General features: G+C 44.0%; 1 protein-coding gene and 1 long non-coding RNA gene across 3 annotated transcripts; both read right to left on the minus strand.

Annotated features, from left to right (window-relative positions):
• Positions 1-14223: 14223 nt before the first annotated feature.
• LOC120720166 lies at positions 14224-16484 on the minus strand. 2 transcript variants are annotated; one of them, XM_040009788.1, is made up of 7 exons: positions 16320-16480; positions 16174-16225; positions 15237-15334; positions 14999-15135; positions 14850-14915; positions 14616-14662; positions 14224-14450 (listed from the first exon to the last, which is right to left on the minus strand). In XM_040009788.1, the coding sequence occupies exons 1-7, from the start codon at positions 16426-16428 to the stop codon at positions 14240-14242; spliced, it is 720 nt and encodes a 239-aa protein (XP_039865722.1). In that variant the 5' UTR covers positions 16429-16480; the 3' UTR covers positions 14224-14239. The 2 variants fall into 2 exon arrangements, with proteins under 2 accessions (XP_039865722.1, XP_039865723.1); XM_040009789.1 differs by having other exon boundaries at positions 14263-14437; positions 16320-16484.
• Positions 16485-18755: 2271 nt separating this feature from the next.
• LOC120720171 lies at positions 18756-19168 on the minus strand. Its single transcript, XR_005692826.1, has 2 exons — positions 19122-19168; positions 18756-19071 (listed from the first exon to the last, which is right to left on the minus strand). It is a non-coding gene; the product is annotated as an uncharacterized LOC120720171 (long non-coding RNA).
• Positions 19169-23221: the final 4053 nt, after the last annotated feature.

Genomic DNA, 23221 nt, shown 5'->3' on the forward strand with positions numbered 1-23221 from the left:
CAAGCGGGTAAGTTGCTATAATATTTTCAAGAGGCGCTGCCTTCTGAGGCACTGCTTTCCTTCTGACACAGCGTGGACACTGTCTGCACTTCTCTTCTACAGACTTTGTCATCATTGGCCAATAGAATCTGGAACGGGCAAGATGCAGTGCTCGTTCAAAACCAAGATGACCAATTTCATCATGCACTCCACGCAACGCTTTCCCTCTGAACTGTTCAGGTAGGACTAACTGCCATACAGTGTTGTCTCTATTTGTCCATTTCCTGTACAATACTCCATCTCTCATTTCGAGTCTTCTCCACTCCTTGAGAAGGAGCCTAACATCAGGAGCTTCAAGGTTCGTTTCTCTGAAGCTGGGCTTTTGAGCTCTTTCAACGAAGGTAATGACACGTGAGACAACCGGGTCATCCCTCTGAGCTTTATACCAGTCAGAGCTTGTCATAGATGGTAATGTGTCTTCTCCAAATACATCCACAACTGTTGAGGGATCAACAGCAAGAGACTCTACAGCCAAAGGTTGTTCTAGATTTGAACAGTGCTCGATCTTTGACACCACAAGATGGCGTTGACATAAGGCAGATACCACCTCGTGACTCATCACGTTGCTCACCTCTAGAAGACGGTTTTTCATGTCATCAACTCTCTCCCTTTCTTTGATGAAATCCTCATCTTCAAAAGGAGGAGCTTGTGGTCGTCGGGACAGCCCATCTGCATCGCGATTGGCATGACCGGCCCTGTACTTAACGGTGAACTGATAAGTAGACAGCGCAGCTAACCAGCGATGACCAGCAGCATCTAACTTCGCAGATGTCAGTACATACGTGAGAGGATTATTATCCGTCACAATGGTGAAGTTAGCGCCATAAAGGTAGCTGTTAAACTTCTCACAAACTGCCCACTTCAAAGCTAGAAATTCAAGCTTGTGAGTGGGATAGTTTCTCTCACTTTTGGAAAGTCCCCTGCTTGCATAAGCCACAGCTCTCAGCTTCCCGTCCTGCTCTTGGTAGAGCGCTGCACCCAAGCCTTCACGACTGGCATCAGTGTGCAGGACATATGGTAGCTGTGGGTTGGCAAAAGCAAGGACAGGTGCCGATGTCAGTCTCTCAATCAAAGTCTTAAATGCATTTTCACATTCAGGTGTCCACTCCTCTCCAAAAGGTAAGTTAATGTTTGATGGTTGTCTGAAATGTTCTCCAAGATACACTTTACCCCTCTTTTTGGGTGAGTAGTAACCAGCCGTGAGACTATTTAAAGGCTTTGCGATCTTTGAGTATCCATCAATGAATCTCCGGTAATAACCGGCACAGCCTAGGAAACATTTTAACTCTCTCTTGTTTGTAGGACGAGGCCATGTTTTCAAAGCTGAGATCTTATCAGGATCTGTGTGAATTCCTTGGGCATCAACCACATGGCCAAGGTACTTCACCGAGGGCCTAAAGAAATGACATTTTTCTGGGGACAGCTTCAACCCAAAGTCCCTCAACCGGTTCAGCACCCTCATGAGTCTCACCTCATGTTCCTCCAGGGTGTCTGAAAACACAATCAGATCATCCAAAAACACAAGTACCTCACTCAAGTTCAAATCCCCAACACACTTCTCCATCAGTCGTTGAAACGTACTTGGGGCATTTGTAACGCCCTGAGGCAGGCGATTAAACTCGTAAAACCCAAGAGGACAGACAAAAGCAGTTTTAGCTTTATCTTCCTCGGCCATCTCAACCTGATAATAGCCTGATTTGAGGTCCATGACCGAGAACCACTTGGCACCACTAAGGGCCGTGAAGGTCTCTTCAATGTTTGGGAGGGCATAAGCATCCCTAATGGTCCGTGCATTCAACTTGCGGTAATCAACGCACAACCTGATTGAACCGTCCTTTTTACGCACAACTACTATTGGAGATGCGTAGGGGCTCTCTGACTCCCTAATAACCCCTGCATTAAGCAGTTCTTTGAGGTGTTGCTTGACAGCTTCTCTGTCACTTGGATGGATGGGCCTCGACCGTTCCTTAAACGGCGTGTCATCGTTCAGCCGAATGTGGTGTTTTACCACAGTGGTGTGACCATAAGACAGATCATCAACCGCAAACACTTCTGAAATAGACTTGAACTTGGTGGTGATGCGCTCTTTCCATTCTTCAGAGATGGGTGACTCATCAAGATTAAACTTAAGCTTCTCTCCATCAAACTTGTCATGAGAAGAAGCATTTGAAACAGGCACCAGGGGTGAAATGTGCTGGGCTACACATACCTGGGCAACTGTACTTCCTGGTTGCAATACAATACTGTGCCCACTCAAGTTCTGCAAGACGACTGGAACCTTACTCTTAGCTTTGTAAGGGATGTCTATCAAAGCAGTTTCAAGAAATAAACCACCAGGTAACTTGTCGTGTTCATTTGGTTCAAGGACGAAACTTACGTTAGGAGTGTTCTTTCTCAGCCTAACATCGCCCATTAAACAGCACTTGTGGTTGGCAGGGATGGTGACTGGTACTTTCCCGTGCAACCTCACTGGGTGTATGTGGCAATCATCCATTTGTTTAGCCAAGTGCTGGAGAACCAGTGCTACATCTCTGGAACACAGTCTGTGAAGGAAATCTGGACCGTCACGTTCAGATAACTTATCATGGAGTCTTAACAGTGCATTGGTACCAATCAAAACTGGTATTCTGCTGTTAAAATGGCACTCAGGCACAACAAGAGCCAAAACAACCAACTCTTCCTCTTTGCCTGTAATGTTGTGAGGAAAAGTGATGTGGGTCTCAACATAACCAAGGTAGGGAACGTGCTGTCCACCTGCACCCTCAATCTCAAGCAATGATTGAATAGGCTGAATGGGGAGATGTGCCAGCTTATCCTTGTGAAATGATTCAGAGATTGTAGTGACTTGTGAACCACTATCCATGATAGAGTTGCATTGCACACCCTCAACCAAAACAGGAGCTGAACAACGAGGACCTATCAGACCGGGTGGCAAGCGGGATTGGGAACTGAAATCTTGAACCATTGTCTGGGTCTTTATTTTGCTCTGAACATCAATTCTTTGGTCACTTGAGGCGGGACTAATGCTGGTCTCAGCTCCTGGACGTCCCACAGCAGGAGCCGCTACAAGTTTAAAGCAAAAGGCTCAGTAACCTGTTGGGCTTGGAACCTTCCTTGCTTTTCCTTTAACTCAGCATTCTTCTGGCGGACTAGTGCCTGGTTGGGTTCATTTGGGCATCGAGCGGCAATGTGGTTATCTTCACCACATCTAAAGCAGAACGATGCTTTTGGCATAGAGGGAACCTTAACTGGTCTCCTGGCACTGCTATTTCTTGCCGTAAGGAAGTCTTTGCCACTATTATTCTCTTTAGGACATTTTTGGTTCTGAGTGAGCTCTCTGAGTTGTTTAGACAACTCATCTATTTTGCTTTCAAGTTTAACAGTTTCTTCTTGTCTCTGTTTTAACGCTGCACTAAGCTCACTGTCAAAAGGAGAATTCTTGGACCTTTGACTCAGTTTCTCTACCTGCTTTGAAAGCTCATCCATTCTCCTCTCAAGCTTAGATGCTTCGCTCTGCTTTGCAGTCTGTGTCGGAACGGGCTCATCGTCATAGGAGGGTACATCAAAAATGGAGTGGGCATGTACAGCTGCTTTTGTAGCACCCAGATGTTTTTTCATCCTGTCTAGCTTTGCAGATCTACGACCTTCCTCGGTCCTCAACATAAGGAGTAAATCTGGGAATGTTGGTGGACTGTTCTTTTTGTTCTCTAGTTGGAGAGCTATAATGAGACTCTGGTCCCAGCAGCCTCTAATAAACTGTCTGAGTAGGTGTTCGCTTAAAGTTTCGACAGAGACTCCCCCTCTAGAAATAGCTCGAGTGAGGAGGCTATGGAGTCTGTTCAAATATGCTGAGGGCTTTTCTCCGCTATTCTGATTGGAGCTGAGAAAGGTTGCAAATAACTCTTCTCCGTCCTCTACAACACTGAAAGCGGAATCGAGCTGCCTGATATAAGCCCTGGGTGGTGAACTCACACCAAGCAACTTAACAACATCGGCTGCTGGACCTAGCAAACTTTCAAGTATTTTCCTAACCTTTTGCACATCACTAAGAGAGCAATCACTGACAAGAAGGTCCACTTGTGTGCGCCATGTTTCATAGTCTACCTCACCATTGGGCCTAGGAGCATGGCCGGAAAAGGTGCGCAGTCTGGTTTGTGTAGACCACGGAGCTGTTGAGTCATTTCTGATAACGTGCTCAACAACAACTTTTTGAATCTGAGGTGGGTTAAGGAGACTGTGGTCGATATTAACAGGGTTCACCACAGCACTATCAGGTGCATTGTGGGTCTGTATGTAGTGATTAGGTTCATCATGATCACTAGCTACAGTGTCATGGAGGGATGTGTCACCATCCTGAGCTGTGTGTGGCTGTGTGTCAGGAATCTCAGAGTTATGTTGAACTTCTTTGACCTCACTCTGAATAACACTCAAGAAACCTGCTTTACCACTATCTCCAACAGCCTTCAGTTCTTCTAAATATCTACGAGCTAACTCCTTGCCTACCTCTTCCTGAGCAACCTCTCGAATGGTTTTGACAGACCAACCGATAGCAGGATCCTTGGGGCTCGGCAAGTCGCCTAAGATCTGGGGGTTGATCTTGGAAATGGCTTGATCGGACAAATATTGTATCAGGACTCTACCCTCTGGCTGGTTTGATTCATCTGGAATTCGAACTATCCGAGAAACTTTACCATTTACTGAAAAAACACTAGCAATGTCATCATCTGTGTAAATCCCTTCAACGCCAGTCACAAAAAGTGAGCACTGGCCATCTACATCAAAACGTCTGCAAAGATCCATGTCCAACACAATAGGGTCAAGGAAAAATGAAAAGGTAGGTGTTGTGAGCTGGAAAGTCAAGGTGCTACTTTTCACCAATCTCCTGGCTGGCTCGCCACTTGTAACGCAATCTGTACTTACGCCAAACCTTCAATGCGTGGAAATCAGGACTGTTGACCTTGGGCAGTTCACTAGGTGTCGGTGTCATCAATTTCACCCCGATGTTTAACCCAAGATCACAGTTTCTCTAAAAATAGGTTACAAGAAATCAAATATGTCCCAAATATCTATATCCTGTCAGAAGCTAGTTTCGTAAAGGAGATTGGTAGTAGCTGCTCCACCACAGGAACAATAAGGCTTCCAGCACACAATGGACACCACAATTACTTAGCATAAACACATTTATTTGACACAATTTTAAATAATAAACCCTTTTTTTTTGTAGTGTCTTTCCACTCAGTGTCACAAGAAAAATAAAATAAATAAATAAAATCAAATATGTATCCTTTAAGGTCCTTTGGCCAAAAGAAAATCACCTGAGCTCAGGGAAAAATAAAGTGCATCGTTGGGGCCCTTTGAATTATTCCTACCGCTCTGTTGGAACGGTGTAGCATCCAATAATAGCATCCAGCAAGCAGAAGCATCCACCCGCAGCAACGACCATCTATTTGCCAGGACGGTTCGGCAGAGTCATCAGATGAGGACTTCCACAAGGCAGTTCATCCAGTAGGATCCAGGGCACCAAAAGGGCAAACAAACCAGCCAGAGGGGTTCGTGTAATGGCGAATGCTGTCGGACTCAGCTCCGCTTCACGTTTGTAACTGCTACAAGACTTTTTCCCGAATTTCCAGCTCGTAAAGGGCACGAGAGCAGCATGCGCCTCATCGGACCAACGGAAGGAAAAACTCTGTAGCTGGAGTAGAGAGTGGCTATGCGCACGGCACAGTGGTGCGTTCAGTGACCACAAATAATCAGAAATCCCATACTCAAACAATGATCTGGGTTACATAAGCATTTAAGATTATATATTTATTACCTAACAGACCCCCTCTTTAACTAATTCTATTAGTTAAACTAATTAACTGACTCCCTCAATAACTACTGTTTACTAACAACAGATATAATTAGCTTTTCCTGGTCAAAGGGCCTACTTACGTTTATCACTCTTTGGAAACAGCCTCTGTAGAGTTAAGTTTTCCCACCCCCTCTACGGATAACATAAATCCGGTCTTAGCACTATTTCTTGGGCAATTTACCTAACATAGAAAACCTGGAAACTATTACTAAAGTCGTTCTCATTACTCTTCATTACTTTTATGCTCAAATTTAACCTTAACAAGCTTTTAATCTCCTAAACAACAAATTTTGTTCAACTGTGGTGCTCTGTGCTTCTTATGGGTGCCCCTCTCTGGTGGTTCCGTTCGGTCCGGTGCTCCCTGGAGTCTTGCCACCCCTGTGGTCGCTGTGGTCCCAAAATCTCCTGCAAACGAAAGAAACACCTTTCCCTACTACACCTCCCTAACTTATTATGTTCATCAATTGTTCTCTTAATTATTCAAACTTAGTTCAACCTATCATGTTTGGGACTCTCTAATCAAAAGGATTAATCTAATTATGTGTATAAGCGTATTAGCATCTATCCATCGGCCCTCAAGTTCCTCCCTACAATATATCAATTCAGTCAGTCACGCTGAACCAGGTTTTTAACTTTTATTTATATATATTCTTCAATGTTACTCATCTCAGTAAACAACCTTTTAACACCTTTAACACACTTAAAGCGCCACTTTCACGTCCCCCCAGGTGCTTCCTGTTGCTTGCTCTCTTCTCTCTTGTCTGATTATCACCATCCTGTACACAAAACTGTTGCTTCTGCAAGTGCGAAAGTTTCCAAGCAGAATGTGCCTTAACTCTGACCTACAAGTGACAATACATGTTATCTGTTTCTGCAAGCATCTTCATTGACCTTTTACACCCTGACACCTTTCACAATAGATTAGAAGAAAATCATTATAACCGCTTATTCTACTAAAAGATCAAAGAGAAAACAAACATTTTAATCAATTCAGTTTAAGCATAAAAGCAATTACTTATGCGTAAGTTTTATCATAGCTAAATCAAACTCCCACCAGGTCCTACCATGATCATAAAGCTCCTTATTTCAAATTAAACCCAAAATCACCCCTTCTTGACACATCTCATGTGTCAAATACGCTAAAACTAGCTACTAAAACATTATAACATGTTCTTGATACAGCATATTTTGATTTCATTTTGCTCCTCTTAATGTAACGGTACATTCTAATTATACTTTACCAGACTTAACCAAAATATATATGCTTTCCTTACTTTGCTCCTGCTTTAAAGGAAAAAACCTTGGTCACTTCGACAAGTGTTTGTTATTCTATTACTGCATGTTATATGAAAAGTCTAGCAATCTCCTATGTGACTCATGAATATTACTTTTGTTTTAGTTATTTTCCTCTACAAACTTTAGTTGACTTCTACAGTGGCCTATTTTGTTAATGGCATGAGTTAAATCAAAAAGTTTCTCTCCTTTAGCATTTGGCATTTTCCCAACAATATAATCTAGTACCATAATCTAAACCCAGTCAATAAAACAGAAATTTTATTTTTAAAGCAAACATCAGCAACCCAAAATCAGCAGCCAAAACATTAAGTCTGCAAAGCATCCCCTTTCTCTCCCGAACCTAGTCAATTGTTTGTCCCCCTTTATTCATGCTAACCTTGGTCCAGTTATCAGTCCAGTCACAGTCCAGTCATTCACACACATTCACTGAAAAGAAAAACAATTGTCTATCATTTTTGGTCTGGATTGACATGCGGCAATCCTTTTAGACAGGAACTCCAGGTTCCCACAGGTAGCCTTCTCCTCAGCCAGTTATAATCTGGAAAGGTCACCTTATATTTGCTCTCCCGAATTTTTTTTTTCAGCGCTGTTAATTCAATCTTGCAGGCCTGCTTACAAAAAATGAGAAAAGAGAGCTGATTATTAGCTCATCAAAACACAAAACATAATCACCTGACAGGTTTTCTCTAAGTGGACTGTTAGAATTTTAAAGGGCCCAATTCTAGACATGTCCATGTTTACTAAAACTCCCTCTATTAAAATAAGAAAACAACCCAAACCTAACTGACAGAATCCACCCATCACTCAAACAACAACCCCAAAGATCTTAAACACAAAAAATTTGCTTATTAATCTATCAATATGTTATGGAGATTAGAACTTCAGGGCCACAAAGGTTTTGCCCTACTCTCGGGTTAACTAATACTTACATAGTCTGAAATCAGACTTAAAATCACTCCCTCTGTTCATTTTCCCAACATCATATCTCAGTGGTTGGCCTCAGATTCCACAGTGTCAACTGATATAATTTCACCTGCTATATACACAGAAAATCTTGTTAACAGCCACACAGTTTGCACACAGTAATGTTCCCCTTTAAGGGCTTTAACATACTTAGATTTAGCATAAGATATAAACCCGTTATAACAATGTGTCCTCACTAAATTATACATTTCATGTCCAAATCTGCACTTCTAAACAGACCTGACCACCTTATTTAATTATCCTGTTACTTTACCATTATATATTTCACCAACTAATTCTTCTCAGTCTCTGCTATGTTTCCTCCATTGAAAGCCTCTGACACACAGCCACACAGGAAGCTTCTTTCTCACCACTCATTTCAGCTAATTTGCATACTGAGTCATATCTCAAGAAGTTACCGTGACAAGAGAAAGGTATATTTAAATCTTACCACATTATTAAATTATTTTCTTTTCTTCCAAGAGTAATCACTTGTTTTGCTCAATCGACACGAACACTTCCAATTCACTATTTTAAAACTACTTTAATCTTTTAATCACTTTTTCATTTTCACCAACATCACTCTCTTGTCATGAAACTTTCCTGAGTTATTCCTCAACTTCAGGGTTTGTGTGTTCACACTATTTTAACACTAATACACAGACTCACATGCTCAACATGCTGTCTAATCTTCATGAGCTCTCTCGTAGTTGTAAGGTTAATGCATTTTCTGTTTGTGTGTGTGATTTTGTGTGTTTCTTTTTGCAGTGTTTCAGACTCCTTCACAATTTTCCCACATGAGCAGTCAGTTTTTTCTTTCCCAAATTTGCTAACCCAAATTTTGATTTCCCACCTTAAATAACAGCATTCCTTGTCTTCAGCGTGCTCAGCAGAGCTCATCAGGACAATTAACAATTTTCCACACATATCACCATTCTTTCAGCTCAGTTTTGCAGCATCATTCACGCAATACTCTCATCATCGTCTCACACACACCAGCTTTTCTCTCAAAACAATGTGCACCTCAAATCATTCATCCAAATAACAATTTTACACTTCACCTATACATTCACACATTTATATATATAACAAAAGACTGCCACTGAGTGCCAAGATAAATTATTCCATTACCATATCACAACTTCACTTCATCTTCCTCTAGTACTAGTCATCCTACCATTTCGACTAATTTAAAAGCATCTAAGCCCAGGTTCACCCACCTTGCTGGTCAATTATAGCCGTTATCTGCCCGGGACAATGACCCGATTGCTAAGTCCTATCTTAATTTAAAAGCGTTTCCCGCAGTTCGACAGGAACCCCACCCCAGCGTCCTGTTGGCGTCTGGAGCTTTACGTAAGGTTACCTGCAGTCCACGTTTGAAATGGTCACGCCCAAGGGCCCCCCTCTGTCGGTCAAATGGTGCAAGAAAAGTGGTACTTGACCACTGATTATTAACGACTGTCCCTACCTGTCACGGGTATCACCCGAATTAACCCTGTCACCTGCAGGAAATTGCAGCGCGCCCGCCGCAAGATGGAGTCATAACACTCATAACATTTTGCACCCCTAGGAAGTCCAACTTCCCGTTCTAAGTACTTTAAATAATTCTTCGCCTCCTTCGCAACGCCTTCAGCGTTGCCTTCGCCTGGACTTGCCTCGCCTGGTCCTGCGGTTGACTCACCACTTCCTCGTCCACACCCTGCATGGCCGGCCTTATCTTGACATCACCGGCCGCTTTCCAGGCCACTGGCTGGGCGTTGTCGCCGCCGCTGCCTTCTGCACGGCCAGCCTCCGGACCAGCTCAGTCGTCTCCTTCCGACCCCCTGAACTGTTCACACTCCTGTGCTGTCGGCCTCCGGGCCGGCCCCCTGAGCTGTCCTGTTTTGGACCTCGGTGCTGCTGACCTCCTGGTCTGCTCTTTGAACTGGTTTTTCTTGGACTCCAGTGTTTTTTGATTTTGGACTTGTGTTTTGTTTTGAGACCTTCAGATGCTCCTGTTTTGTGTTTTTTTTTTTTTGTGTTTCTCTGTCTGATTTCAGTGTGTTCTGTTTACGTTTCCCCTGCCTCATCAGCTGTTATGTCTCCCAGGTGTGTTTCCCTCCTGTGTCCCATCCCCTGATTACTGGTGTGTGTACTTATAGTGTGTGTTCCCTAGTCCTCGTTGCTGGTTCATCTGTGTTATTCCCCTCGGTCATTCTGTGTATTTTGCCCCGTCTTCCTGTGCATTCTCCCCGCGTTGTTCTCTCTGCAAGGTACTCTCGTTCATGTTCATGTTTTGTTGTTTAAGTTTTAGTTTTCCCAGTTTAGAGTGTTTTCAGTTCTGTTTCTCGCCACCCTTTCTTTTGTGTTGTACATCACTGTCGCAATAAAGCTCGCTCACCTCAGAAGCCACCTGCATTTTGGGTTCTTAATAATTCACACAGTTCTGTACATTACCGCAATGAATATTAAATGAAACAACTCTAATAGCCATATACATTGTAGGTCAACATATGAAACAGAATTTCAATTTCTCAGAACTGCAGAAAAATGTAAGTAATAACTTGCAGTTGCATTTCTCTAACTTTTTATTATTATTATTTCCCCCCACCAAACCCCCTTTCCCTTCCCCCTTTTTATAGTGTGTTTATTTGGAATATATATCTGGACAATATTTTGATCGTAGGGAAAGAAACAAAGAACAATCAAAACCAATAAACAATAATGCACAACCCCCCTCCCCCAAACAAACAAACAAACAAGCAAACAAAAAAAAAACCACCCAGTTGGACAAGTGGAGGCAGTTGATCCAATCTTGGTGGGATGCCCACCTCTTAGATGTTTACCTAGGGAAGGAGAGTTATTTAGATAAAATCTCTGTTCAGCTCTTTAATGCACTGGCTCAATCTGGACCAGAGTTTGTTGAATCTGTCTCTTTGAAGCCGCAAAGTATTGTAAAATTCTTGTATTCCTGGTACGTCTGTTTGCAGCCAATTCCTAGTCAATGTTTTCTTAGCTGACATTAAAATAATTCTCAGTAGGTATTTATCTGCTGGAGTGGTTATATTTAGCGGTTCCTTGCCTAAGTACATTTGTAAGGAACCAAAGGGGATGTGGGCACACATTCCTGGTTTGCTACGAGTGAAGGCTCTTCCCTCTCACAGATTAATTGCTTGGCGTAGTCTAAAAGGTCTGGGTCAACTATGTGCAGCACATGTGCAGAATGAAAGACAATATTGAAAAGATGTTCACTTTGAATGTTAAAAATAAATGAATAATGACAAAGCTGTTCTAGAACCTGTATAAGAAGCAGTCAGTGTTTACAGATGTTATTACAGAAACTTAAAGATGGAAATATCACTCAAACATTTAGATTAATTTTTAGTTAAAGGTGCCAATATGAAGCCATTTTAGTATTGACAGTAGAAATTCAGAAATCTCTTATTGTACTACAAGTAGGCTTCTTAGGAAGACACAAAAGAGAAAGCACATTATAACAGTTTTACGCTCATTACACTGGCTTCCAGTATATTTTAGAAAATTCATTTTAAAATTTTAGTAATGACTTTCAAAGCTCCGAATCGTGAAGCTCCTGCCTTAATTTCTGATCTTATAGAACCCCACGCTCCCTCTCCCAGCCTGTGATCATCTAATCAATGGCTGTTAGTAGTCCCACCAGAAGACCAGAGGCAATAGATCTTCCAAAGCGGTGGCTCCCAGGTCATGGAATGCTCTGCCTCCATCATTACGTTTCCTTGATTGTATTTATTCTGTATGTTCGATTGTGCTGTTTTATGTTTATCTGTTTTATATTATTGTGAAGCCACTTTGTGGTTTTTATTAGGGCTGGGTATCGTCACTGATTTCTAGAATCGATTCAATTCCGATTCACAAGGTCCCGAATCGATTCGATCTACGATTCGATTTAATTCGATTCGATTCGATTTAAATCTGGGAAATTTTGACAGTCAGAAATATTATAATTCAGATAAGTACATTTACATATTTTTGTATCAATAAAAAGGAAGCTGACACACGCAAGACTTTATCAAAGGTGTGAGCGTCACAGCAGATGCCTTTGTGTCAAAGTAGCTGAAGATAAAACACAGAAAAACATGAAGGTGATTTTCCTGGCCTGGGATTTTATAAAAATATTCTGCAGTACATCAAAAACGAAAGAAAACCATTAATCAACACATGAACATTACCTCTGAAGTTACAGCGGTTTTATTAGAGACACGGTTAAGCGTTTTGCATTTTGAATAATTTTAAAAAGTTTAAATTTGTTCAGTATTGAACAGCAGAAATGAGGTTTTCTTTTCGTAAGTGTCATGGTCCTGGGCCATGTTGGCCCAGTATTCTTAGTTTTATGTATCTTTGTATTTCAGTTCCCTGTTTAGGCTCTGTTTCCTGAGTTGCCCTGTTGTGGTGTTCCCTGAGTGCTTTCCCTTTGTGACTCTCACCCCCTGTGTGCCCCTCTGTGTATCTGTGAGCCTTCGTCTCTCCTTATGTTTTATTCCATGTTTCCCCTGCCCCTTATGTCTGTGTTTTTCCCCGTGCTCTCTCTCCTCCTGTTTGAACCTCTGTACTTCCTGTTTGACTCTGCCCGTCTCCCGTCAGTGTCTCGTTATGGTTATCTGTGTCAGCTGTGTTCCCCGTGTGTTCCCACTTTCCTCGTTAACCCTCTGTGTATTTCTGTCTGCGTCTCCCTCTGTTCGGCGTCGCGTTCTCCCTCATGCTGTGTGTGGTTCTCCCCGTGTCTTCTGGTATATGTTACAGTTAGCTTTTCCCAGTTTAGTTTTGTATTGTTTTGGTATCACTGCTTTCGGTTGTCACCTGTCAGCAATAAAGCTGCTCATATGAAAAAACAACTATTCTATACTTTTTTTCAAAGTGGCTGGCCACTCCAGATGCCTTCCTGACCGCACCTTTTTAGTCGTTATTATTATATTATATTATATTATATTATATTATATTATTTTTTGCTCTGGTTTACATCCCAAAATCATCTAGTTTTATAATCTACGACAGAAGATCACTTGTAAACATCGATGACAAGTTTGCACATTTAATCTTGGACACTTTTAAACCTGACCCATCCTGGCCGCCTGAGATACTACTCGGCGCAGTCAACAACAAAGGACGAGCCACTCACCCGAGGCGTAGAACAAATAAGCGCCGGGAGAAATGCGCTGGCGTTCGAAACAGACTAAGACAGCAGGCGCATCGCGCACCACTGCCCAGCATCCTACTGGCCAACGTACAATCACTGGAAAACAAGCTCGATGACCTAAGAGCAAGAGTCACCTTGCAACATGCATTTTGAGTTTATCCCCTGAGTCTGTGAGTTTGCGTTTTGGGTCCTCATCCTGCCTGCCACACAGCGATCATGACAGTAAGAATGTAAAAGGGAAAAAAACAGCGGCTGACAGCGCTGTAAACAACAGTAGACTGGTGCGTAACAAGCAAGCGAATAATGACGAAAGGGAAACTGTTCTTGAAGTACAGAGAGAGAGAGAGAGAGAGAGGGAGAGAGAGAGAGAGAGAGAGAGAGGGAGGGAGAGAGAGAGAGAGAGAGCTGTGCATTGCGGTGGAAGCAAAACAGTAAAAGTCAGAGTGAATTCATGGCAATGTTTATGTGAAGCGTTTGGATCTTCTTTTGCTGCTGGTTCGGTCAATATTGTTTGGAGAGAGATCAAACTAACAGCTTTAGAATCGGCTCATAAAGGGCGTGAACACAAAGCGCGGACCCGCCGACAGATCAGAATCAGCGAGCTGTCGGCTTTCAGCCCCGACCGTGAGAAAGGCGACATCTAACTGCTTCTGATCCGCGGGTCGCGCTGTGTGTTTAAGTCTATGTGCAGAATCCGTGTACCTGCTCTCATTTACTGTCTTAACTGTTTGGTGGTTCTTGAAATTTTGTGAGATGTCACCAGAGATTTGGGCATTTCGGGCAAAATAAATTTATATTAAAAAAATCGATTCAGGATTTTAATGAATCGATTTTACGTTATCCAAGCCAGAATCGATTTTAATCGATGAATCGATTATAAAAACCCACCCCTAGTTTTTATCCTGTGAAGAGTGCTATATCAAAGTAAAAGTAAACTAATGAAAGTTAAAAAACAAAACAAAAAAACAAAAAACCCACAGGCTTTCAAATGACATACCAGGAGGTGGTGAGGTAAACAGAAGGTCGGGTTTCCCAAATGGACCAGGTGCATTGCGTTGCTTGCGGATGTCATGGGTGTTCCAAACTGTTTGCTCCGTTTTTAAGTCTCTTTGAAGCAGTGGCAAGTGTGAGTACTGCAAGCAGTTGCTATGAAAAAGGAGAATTAAAAAATTAATATGTTCATCTGCTTCTTTGAGGTAGAATAAGTAAAAGCTAAATTTTAATCAGTACTCAAAAAACAAAGGCATTCCTAGACCACATACTTTCATACTGCTGCTTGATTATTTTTCATGTCTAAAAATATTGACTTACATGTGCACAGGATTGTCCAGTTCAAGGATCCCAGACTCCATCATGGCCTACGCATGTTGTTTTGAAAAAGACATAAGTTGTGAAGGTGAGAATTTCATTATTGAAAAGGTACAGATGTACATAAACACAGATTCTGGCCTTGTGTTTTCAGATAAACTAATCCATCGTATGTTTAACGAAATTTTGATGGCTAGTCTTTGTTAATAGGTTTTACAGGTGAAAGATTTGCTTTACCTCAAATGTTGTCAGCCATTTCTTAATCCATGTCCGCTTTAAAATACTGTTGAAACATTCAGCTCTCTAAACAACAGAAGCATGACATTATCAGTTTTGTTGTCAGGTTGTTACTTTAGAAATAGTCATTTACCAGCTTAAAGACATACCTGGTTGTGCACTGATGTCCCCATTCTGAAGCACCTCCATGCCTGATTCCCAAGATCTCGCATGTGAAATGCCATCTGCATTTGACCCACAACAAGGTTCTCCTTTCCTCTGTCCCCCCGAATCATTTGAGGACAGCCTAAAGACACAAACTGAAGATAATTAGTGAATGATGAAAAAATAAATTTATTAACAAAATATAATCTTTTTTAACCCCCCATTTTTTAGTATATTGCATACCACCCTGTTCTTGAACAGCCTCAAAGAAGTATCTAGCCACAAAGTTTTGTTTGCGGTTGGATGTGCCCACCTTTAGCCATAGAACCTTCCTGGAAAATCTGAAAAGAAAGAAACAGAAAAGTGGCCACTTGTACATATGATTTAATCGTGTTTTGGCACTATGTTTGGTTTTTGTTACATTCCCCAAGAGTATGCTGGTTTTCCATTGTATTATGTCTAGGCGTTGTTTCTGGTTCCTCCGGCCATTTTGACTGCCATAGTTGTGTAGGCTTACATGCCTTTGGAATTGAATGTGACTCTTGACTGTGTTCAGATTGACGCGAGGGGAGAGCTGCCTTTTGTTTTGTAATCCCTTGTATTCTCCTGTTTATGTGTTGGTTAGGTAGGTTATCGTAAATTGTACATTTTATTTTCTTTGGAGTTAAATTCTGTTTACTTTATATCAGGGATGTTTTGTTTGTTGTGTTGGTCTTGGCCCTCCCTGAAATTAACTGCCAGTCTGAAATGGAACTTTAAGACTAGCAGGAAATAAGCCTTTTAAAAACCGCCATCTTGAATCCTCCTTCACTATTCATACTTTATCTTGGTCCCTTAGACCAGGCTTGGCCAACTCCAGACCTCGAGGGCCAGTGTCCTGCATGTTTTAGATATCACCCTGGGTAAACACACTTGAATAAAATGATTAGTTCATTACCAGACCTCTGGAGAACTACAAAACATGTTGTGAGGGTAATTTAGCCATTTGAATCAGCTGTGGATCAAGGACACATCTAAAACCTGCAGGACACCGGCCCTCGAGGCCTGGACTTGCCCATCCCTGCCCTAGACTACTCAGGAGAGATAACACCTCAGTTTACCGCACATCCTTATCTTGAAGCAACTTTGTACTATCACTGAATATAATAAATTAAGTAGCGAATGCCATATTCAAACCTACCCATCAATCCCCAAATGTATCCACATTCCAAAGAACTTCAGTTTATCATTGCCTATATGAAACAACAAATAATAATTACAATTTGTTTCAACAGAAGTACCATCAAAACATGTTTGGAAGGTTAATTGAAAAGATAAAATAAATACCATCAATGTGCCATGTGTCATTTGGACCACGGCTGATGTAATTCCGACGGGGAATTTTCTTCTTTCCAGGAGATCTCCTCTGAAGACCACTTGCATCCATATACCTCATTATATTAGCAACATCGTCTCTACAGGGAGTGCAGAATTATTAGGCAAGTTGTATTTTTGAGGAATAATTTTATTATTGAACAACAACCATGTTCTCAATGAACCCAAAAAACTCATTAATATCAAAGCTGAATGTTTTTGGAAGTAGTTTTTAGTTTGTTTTTAGTTTTAGCTATTTTAGGGGGATATCTGTGTGTGCAGGTGACTATTACTGTACATAATTATTAGGAAACTTAACAAAAAACAAATATATACCCATTTCAATTATTTATTTTTACCAGTGAAACCAATATAACATCTCCACATTCACAAATATACATTTCTGACATTCTAAAACAAAACAAAAACAAATCAGCGCCAGCATGTCTCGTGTCCGACGAGGGGGGATCACCACTGGTGATATGAGTGCCTACAATGCGGCCTCATACGATGAGAGATGCCAAACGCCAGTACCGGGAGCGTGTGGAGTCTCGCTTCCACCAGGGCGACACACAGAGTATGTGGCACGGACTACGCACCATTACGAACTACAAAGCCAGGGACACTGCGCCGATCAATGCCGACTCTGCATTCACCAACGAGCTGAACCAGATCTACACCCTTAACGAGGTCAGCCAAGTGGCTAATGCTAACTACCCCCTGACAACCGAGGACAGTGACATCATCACCGAGAGATTGGTGATCAACATCGCGGAGCACGACGTCCAAGCGGCACTGAGGAGACTGAACACAAGGAAAGCGGCGGGGCCAGACATCATCACTGGCCGTCTGCTGTGCTAACCAGCTAGCACATGTGTTCACTTCCATCTTCAACGAGTCCCTGGCAAAGTTTGTGTTCCCCCCTTGCTTCAAGAGATCCACCATCATCCCTGTGCCCAAGAACTGCAAACCCTCATCCCTGAAGGATTACCGGCCAGTAATGAAGTAATAAAGCTGTTCGAGAGGCTGCTGAAGAACACAATCTCCTCCTCCATCCCAGACACCACAGATCCGCATCAGTTTGCCTACTGTCCCAACAGATCCACAGAGGATGCCATCGGCAACATCCTTCACACTACGCTCAGCCACGTGGACAAGAAACAGGGTAACTATGTGAGAATGCTGTTTGTTGATTACAGTTCAGTGTTTAACAAAATAGTGCCCAGCAGACTGTTCACAAAGCTGAGGGATCTAGGACTCAACAGCTGTCTGTGTGCATAGGTGTTGGACTTCCTCACTGGCAGAACTCAGGTGGCGAGGATGGGCAGATGTGTCTCTAACAGCATCACCATCAACACAGGAGCACCACAGCAACGTGTCTGTGTGGCCACCCATGGCTCCAACACCATTGTGAAGTTTGCTGATGACACAGTGGAGTTGGGCGCCATCTCCAGCAACGATGAGGCGGGCTACATGTATGAAATGAAGAATCTGGCTTCATGGTGCCAGGATAACCATCTCCAGCTGAACGTTGGCAAGACCAAGGAGCTGGTGATGGACTTTGGAAGGAGTCAGCACAGTCTACAAGCCATTATCATCAGTGGAGCTCCAGTGGAAAGGGTGCAGTCTCTGTGTCCACATCTCCTTAGACCTGACATGGTCTGCCCACATTCAGGTCCAGACCAAAAAGGCTAGGCAGCGCCTGTATTACCTCCAGCAACTGAGGAAGTTCAGGGTCTCGCCAGAGATCCTCAGGACTTTCTATGCAGGTGCTGTGGAGAACATCCTCACACAGAACATCACGTCCTGGTTTGGGAACAGCTGTGTTAAGGACCAAAAAGCTCTTCAGAGAGTGATCCATACAGCAGAACGCTGCTGCAGGATTGCTCTCCCTCCGCTTCAGGGCACCTACACCAGGAGATGCCGGACTAAACAGTGCAGATACTGAAGGACCCATCCCATCCTGGCAACAAACTGTTCCAACTTCCGAAATCCGGCAGAAGGTTCGGCATCATCCGGGCAAGGAGAGAGAGACTCAAGAGAAGCTTCTACACCGGCCAAATGTACATTTAAAATTCTTTTTTAATTTTAAATATGTTCATATTGTCTATTTTGTAAAATGTTCAGATTGTCTATTCTTATTTAATTCACTTAATTTACAGAATTCACCTGCTTGCTGCATACAATGCTACTACTGCACATTCACCTAATGTACGTATATAATATATAATGTTCTGTCCTCGCTCCCCCTCTCCCCCAATTTTGCACAAGTCGAGGAGCGTGTCAGGTTACATTTCACTGCATGTTATACTTGTATAACTATGCATATGACGAATAAAGAATCTTGCATTTTGAATTCAATCTTGAATACTTGATCAGAATTTCCAGAAACCATCCATGCACTTTTTCCAGCTACAATAGCATGAGAGGCAAGGTATACCCAACAACAACCACATCTGTGTTAGCCACGTGCCAGCTTGTCACATGGCTATCACAAAGAGGAAGACTACCATTTACACTCAAATAGACACATGCGAAAGACTGTGAATACTTAGAAACCTCTTTCATTTTGACATAATCAGGTATTGTTTGTAGAACTTTGAAGTGAAAATGATATATAAACCATATGAAATGAGGCTGTAAAATGACAAAATATGAAACAAGTCAAAAGCTGTGAAACCTTTCAAGATACAATGGTATGGGCAATTTAAAATTACCAAGTAGTCTCCCTAAAATGTCTTTAGACTGTAGTATGCCAGAGTCCTTGGAGAGAACTCATGTTTAAATAAAGAAAACATGCAATTTCCACACAGAAAGATCCCAGAGTCAAACTTTTTTTGCAAGGAAGAAACACCGCTTACCAAGAGTCCACTGAGCTACCGTTTTGTATAAACCATGTATGTGTATTTTTTTGTGTGCCAGAGGTTCAAAGCCTTTTAAATTAAAGTACTTAAAATTCTGCACGCATTTTTGAAGTGTTTCTTCCTAACTCAGGGAGAGAAATGAAATGTGTTTAATGTTGAATAAATGCAATAAAGTGAGGTTCAATGCATGAGTTTGAGATGCAAAAGACAGTAGACAGTTGAGTGAAAGAGAATATGTATCTGCGTTTGTTAAACTTCATCACTGAAAATCTTTGTTCAAATATAAAGTGCTTTGCCACCAGTAAAAAAAGACTCCAGACCAATAAGCTTAAAAGCACTCGATGTATAAAGCTTAGAAAAAAAAACTTTTAAAGTTTTATAAGGTTGGAAGCAAAGGATAAGTAGTTGACTTGTTTTTGGTTTTTTTAAAAAGTATTTTGTGTTTTAATGGGTATTCCTAAGAAATTAACCTTGATATTGCTTTCCACAGAGTAGGCAAGCAGTGTCGCATTAGACAACAGTGAAAAATTACCTGTTTATTGATTGATGCAGCTCGGTTTGTAAAAGCTTCAGACGAAGAATCTGACAGGTCACTTGTAAAATTGCCTGCTATGGATCGGAAAACAACATATCTAGTCGTTGTAGTTGGTGCAGGTGTCGTGGTTAATGTTGGAGCTGCAGTTGTGGTTGTTGGTGCAGCTGTTGTGGTTGTTGGAGCTGCAGTCGTGGTTGTTGGAGCTGCTGTTGTGGTTGTTGGAGCTGCAGTTGTTGGAGCTGCAGTCGTGGTTGTTGGAGCTGCAGTTGTGGTTGTTGGTGCGGCTGTTGTGGTTGTTGGAGCTGCAGTTGTGGTTGTTGGAGCTGCAGTTGTGGTTGTTGGTGCTGCTGTTGTGGTTGTTGGAGCGGGTGTAGTGGTTGTTGGAGCTGCAGTCGTGGTTGTTGGTGCGGCTGTTGTGGTTGTTGGTGCGGCTGTTGTGGTTGTTGGAGCTGCAGTCGTGGTTGTTGGAGCGGGTGTTGTGGTTGTTGGAGCTGCAGTTGTTGGAGCTGCAGTCGTGGTTGTTGGAGCTGCAGTTGTTGGAGCTGCAGTCGTGGTTGTTGGTGCGGCTGTTGTGGTTGTTGGAGCTGCAGTCGTGGTTGTTGGAGCGGGAGTTGTGGTTGTTGGAGCTGTAGTCGTGGTTGTTGGAGCTGCAGTTGTGGTTGTTGTTGCGGCTGTTGTGGTTGTTGGAGCTGCTGTCGTGGTTGTTGGAGCGGGTGTTGTGGTTGTTGGAGCTGCAGTCGTGGTTGTTGGAGCGGCTGTTGTGGTTGTTGGTGCGGCTGTTGTGGTTGTTGGCGATGCAGTCGTGGTTGTTGGAGCGGGTGTTGTGGTTGTTGGAGCTGCAGTTGTTGGAGCTGCAGTCGTGGTTGTTGGTGCGGCTGTTGTGGTTGTTGGAGATGCAGTCGTGGTTGTTGGAGCGGGTGTTGTGGTTGTTGGGGCTGCAGTTGTTGGAGATATAGTCGTGGTTGTTGGAGCTGCAGTTGTGGTTGTTGTTGCGGCTGTTGTGGTTGTTGGAGCTGCTGTCGTGGTTGTTGGTGCGGCTGTTGTGGTTGTTGGAGCTGCAGTCGTGGTTGTTGGTGCGGCTGTTGTGGTTGTTGGTGCGGCTGTTGTGGTTGTTGGAGCTGCAGTCGTGGTTGTTGGAGCGGGTGTTGTGGTTGTTGGGGCTGCAGTTGTTGGAGATATAGTCGTGGTTGTTGGTGCAGCTGTTGTGGTTGTTGGAACTGCTGTCGTGGTTGTTGGAGCGGGTGTTGTGGTTGTTGGAGCTGCAGTCGTGGTTGTTGGTGCAGCTGTTGTGGTTGTTGGAGCTGCAGTCGTGGTTGTTGGAGCTGCAGTTGTGGTTGTTTGTTGCGGCTGTTGTGGTTGTTGGAGCTGCTGTCATGGTTGTTGGAGCGGGTGTTGTGGTTGTTGGAGCTGCAGTCGTGGTTGTTGGAGCTGCAGTTGTTGGAGCTGCAGTCGTGGTTGTTGGTGCGGCTGTTGTGGTTGTTGGAGCTGCAGTCGTGGTTGTTGGAGCGGGTGTTGTGGTTGTTGGAGCTGCAGTTGTTGGAGCTGCAGTCGTGGTTGTTGGTGCGGCTGTTGTGGTTGTTGGAGCTGCAGTTGTGGTTGTTGGTGCGGCTGTTGTGGTTGTTGGAGCTGCAGTCGTGGTTGTTGGAGCTGCAGTTGTGGTTGTTGGTGCGGCTGTTGTGGTTGTTGGAGCTGCTGTCGTGGTTGTTGGAGCGGGTGTTGTGGTTGTTGGAGCTGCAGTCGTGGTTGTTGGAGCGGCTGTTGTGGTTGTTGGTGTGGCTGTTGTGGTTGTTGGAGCTGCAGTCGTGGTTGTTGGTGCGGCTGTTGTGGTTGTTGGAGCTGCAGTTGTTGGAGCTGCAGTCGTGGTTGTTGGTGCAGCTGTTGTGGTTGTTGGAGCTGCTGTCGTGGTTGTTGGAGCGGGTGTTGTGGTTGTTGGAGCTGCAGTCGTGGTTGTTGGTGCGGCTGTTGTGGTTGTTGGAGCTGCAGTCGTGGTTGTTGGTGCGGCTGTTGTGGTTGTTGGAGCTGCAGTCGTGGTTGTTGGAGCTGCAGTCGTGGTTGTTGGTGCGGCTGTTGTGGTTGTTGGAGCTGCAGTCGTGGTTGTTGGTGCGGCTGTTGTGGTTGTTGGTGCTGCAGTTGTTGGAGCTGCAGTCGTGGTTGTTGGTGCAGCTGTTGTGGTTGTTGGAGCTGCAGTCGTGGTTGTTGGTGCGGCTGTTGTGGTTGTTGGAGCTGCAGTTGTTGGAGCTGCAGTCGTGGTTGTTGGTGCGGCTGTTGTGGTTGTTGGAGCTGCAGTTGTTGGAGCTGCAGTCGTGGTTGTTGGAGCGGCTGTTGTGGTTGTTGGAGCTGCAGTCGTGGTTGTTGGAGCTGCAGTTGTGGTTGTTGGTGCGGCTGTTGTGGTTGTTGGAGCTGCAGTTGTGGTTGTTGGAGCGGCTGTTGTGGTTGTTGGAGCTGCAGTCGTGGTTGTTGGTGTGGTTGTTGTGGTTGTTGGAGCTGCAGTCGTGGTTGTTGGTGCGGCTGTTGTGGTTGTTGGAGCTGCAGTCGTGGTTGTTGGTGCGGCTGTTGTGGTTGTTGGAGCTGCAGTCGTGGTTGTTGGTGCGGGCTGTTGTGGTTGTTGGAGCTGCAGTTGTTGGAGCTGCAGTCATGGTTGTTGGAGCGGGTGTTGTGGTTGTTGGAGCTGCAGTCGTGGTTGTTGGAGCTGCAGTTGTGGTTGTTGGTGCGGCTGTTGTGGTTGTTGGAGCTGCAGTTGTGGTTGTTGGAGCGGCTGTTGTGGTTGTTGGAGCTGCAGTCGTGGTTGTTGGTGTGGTTGTTGTGGTTGTTGGAGCTGCAGTCGTGGTTGTTGGAGCTGCAGTTGTGGTTGTTGGTGCGGCTGTTGTGGTTGTTGGAGCTGCTGTTGTGGTTGTTGGAGCGGCTGTTGTGGTTGTTGGAGCTGCAGTCGTGGTTGTTGGTGCGGCTGTTGTGGTTGTTGGAGCTGCAGTCGTGGTTGTTGGTGCGGCTGTTGTGGTTGTTGGAGCTGCAGTCGTGGTTGTTGGTGCGGCTGTTGTGGTTGTTGGAGCTGCAGTCGTGGTTGTTGGTGCGGCTGTTGTGGTTGTTGGAGCTGCAGTTGTTGGAGCTGCAGTCGTGGTTGTTGGTGCGGCTGTTGTGGTTGTTGGAGCTGCAGTTGTGGTTGTTGGAGCTGCAGTTGTGGTTGTTGGTGCGGCTGTTGTGGTTGTTGGAGCTGCAGTTGTGGTTGTTGGTGCGGCTGTTGTGGTTGTTGGAGCTGCAGTTGTTGGAGCTGCAGTCGTGGTTGTTGGAGCGGGTGTTGTGGTTGTTGGAGCTGCAGTCGTGGTTGTTGGAGCTGCAGTTGGTGGGGCTGTGGGTTGTTGGAACATGCTGTCGTGGCTTTTGGAGCAGGTGTTGTGGTTTTGTTTGTTGGGGCTGCAGTCGTGGTTGTTGGAGCTGCAGTTGTGGTTGTTGGAGCTGCAGTCGTGGTTGTTGGTGCGGCT

Source organism: Simochromis diagramma, unplaced genomic scaffold (assembly GCF_900408965.1).
Source record: "Simochromis diagramma unplaced genomic scaffold, fSimDia1.1 OVJJ01000274.1, whole genome shotgun sequence".
Lineage (NCBI taxonomy): Eukaryota > Metazoa > Chordata > Actinopteri > Cichliformes > Cichlidae > Simochromis > Simochromis diagramma.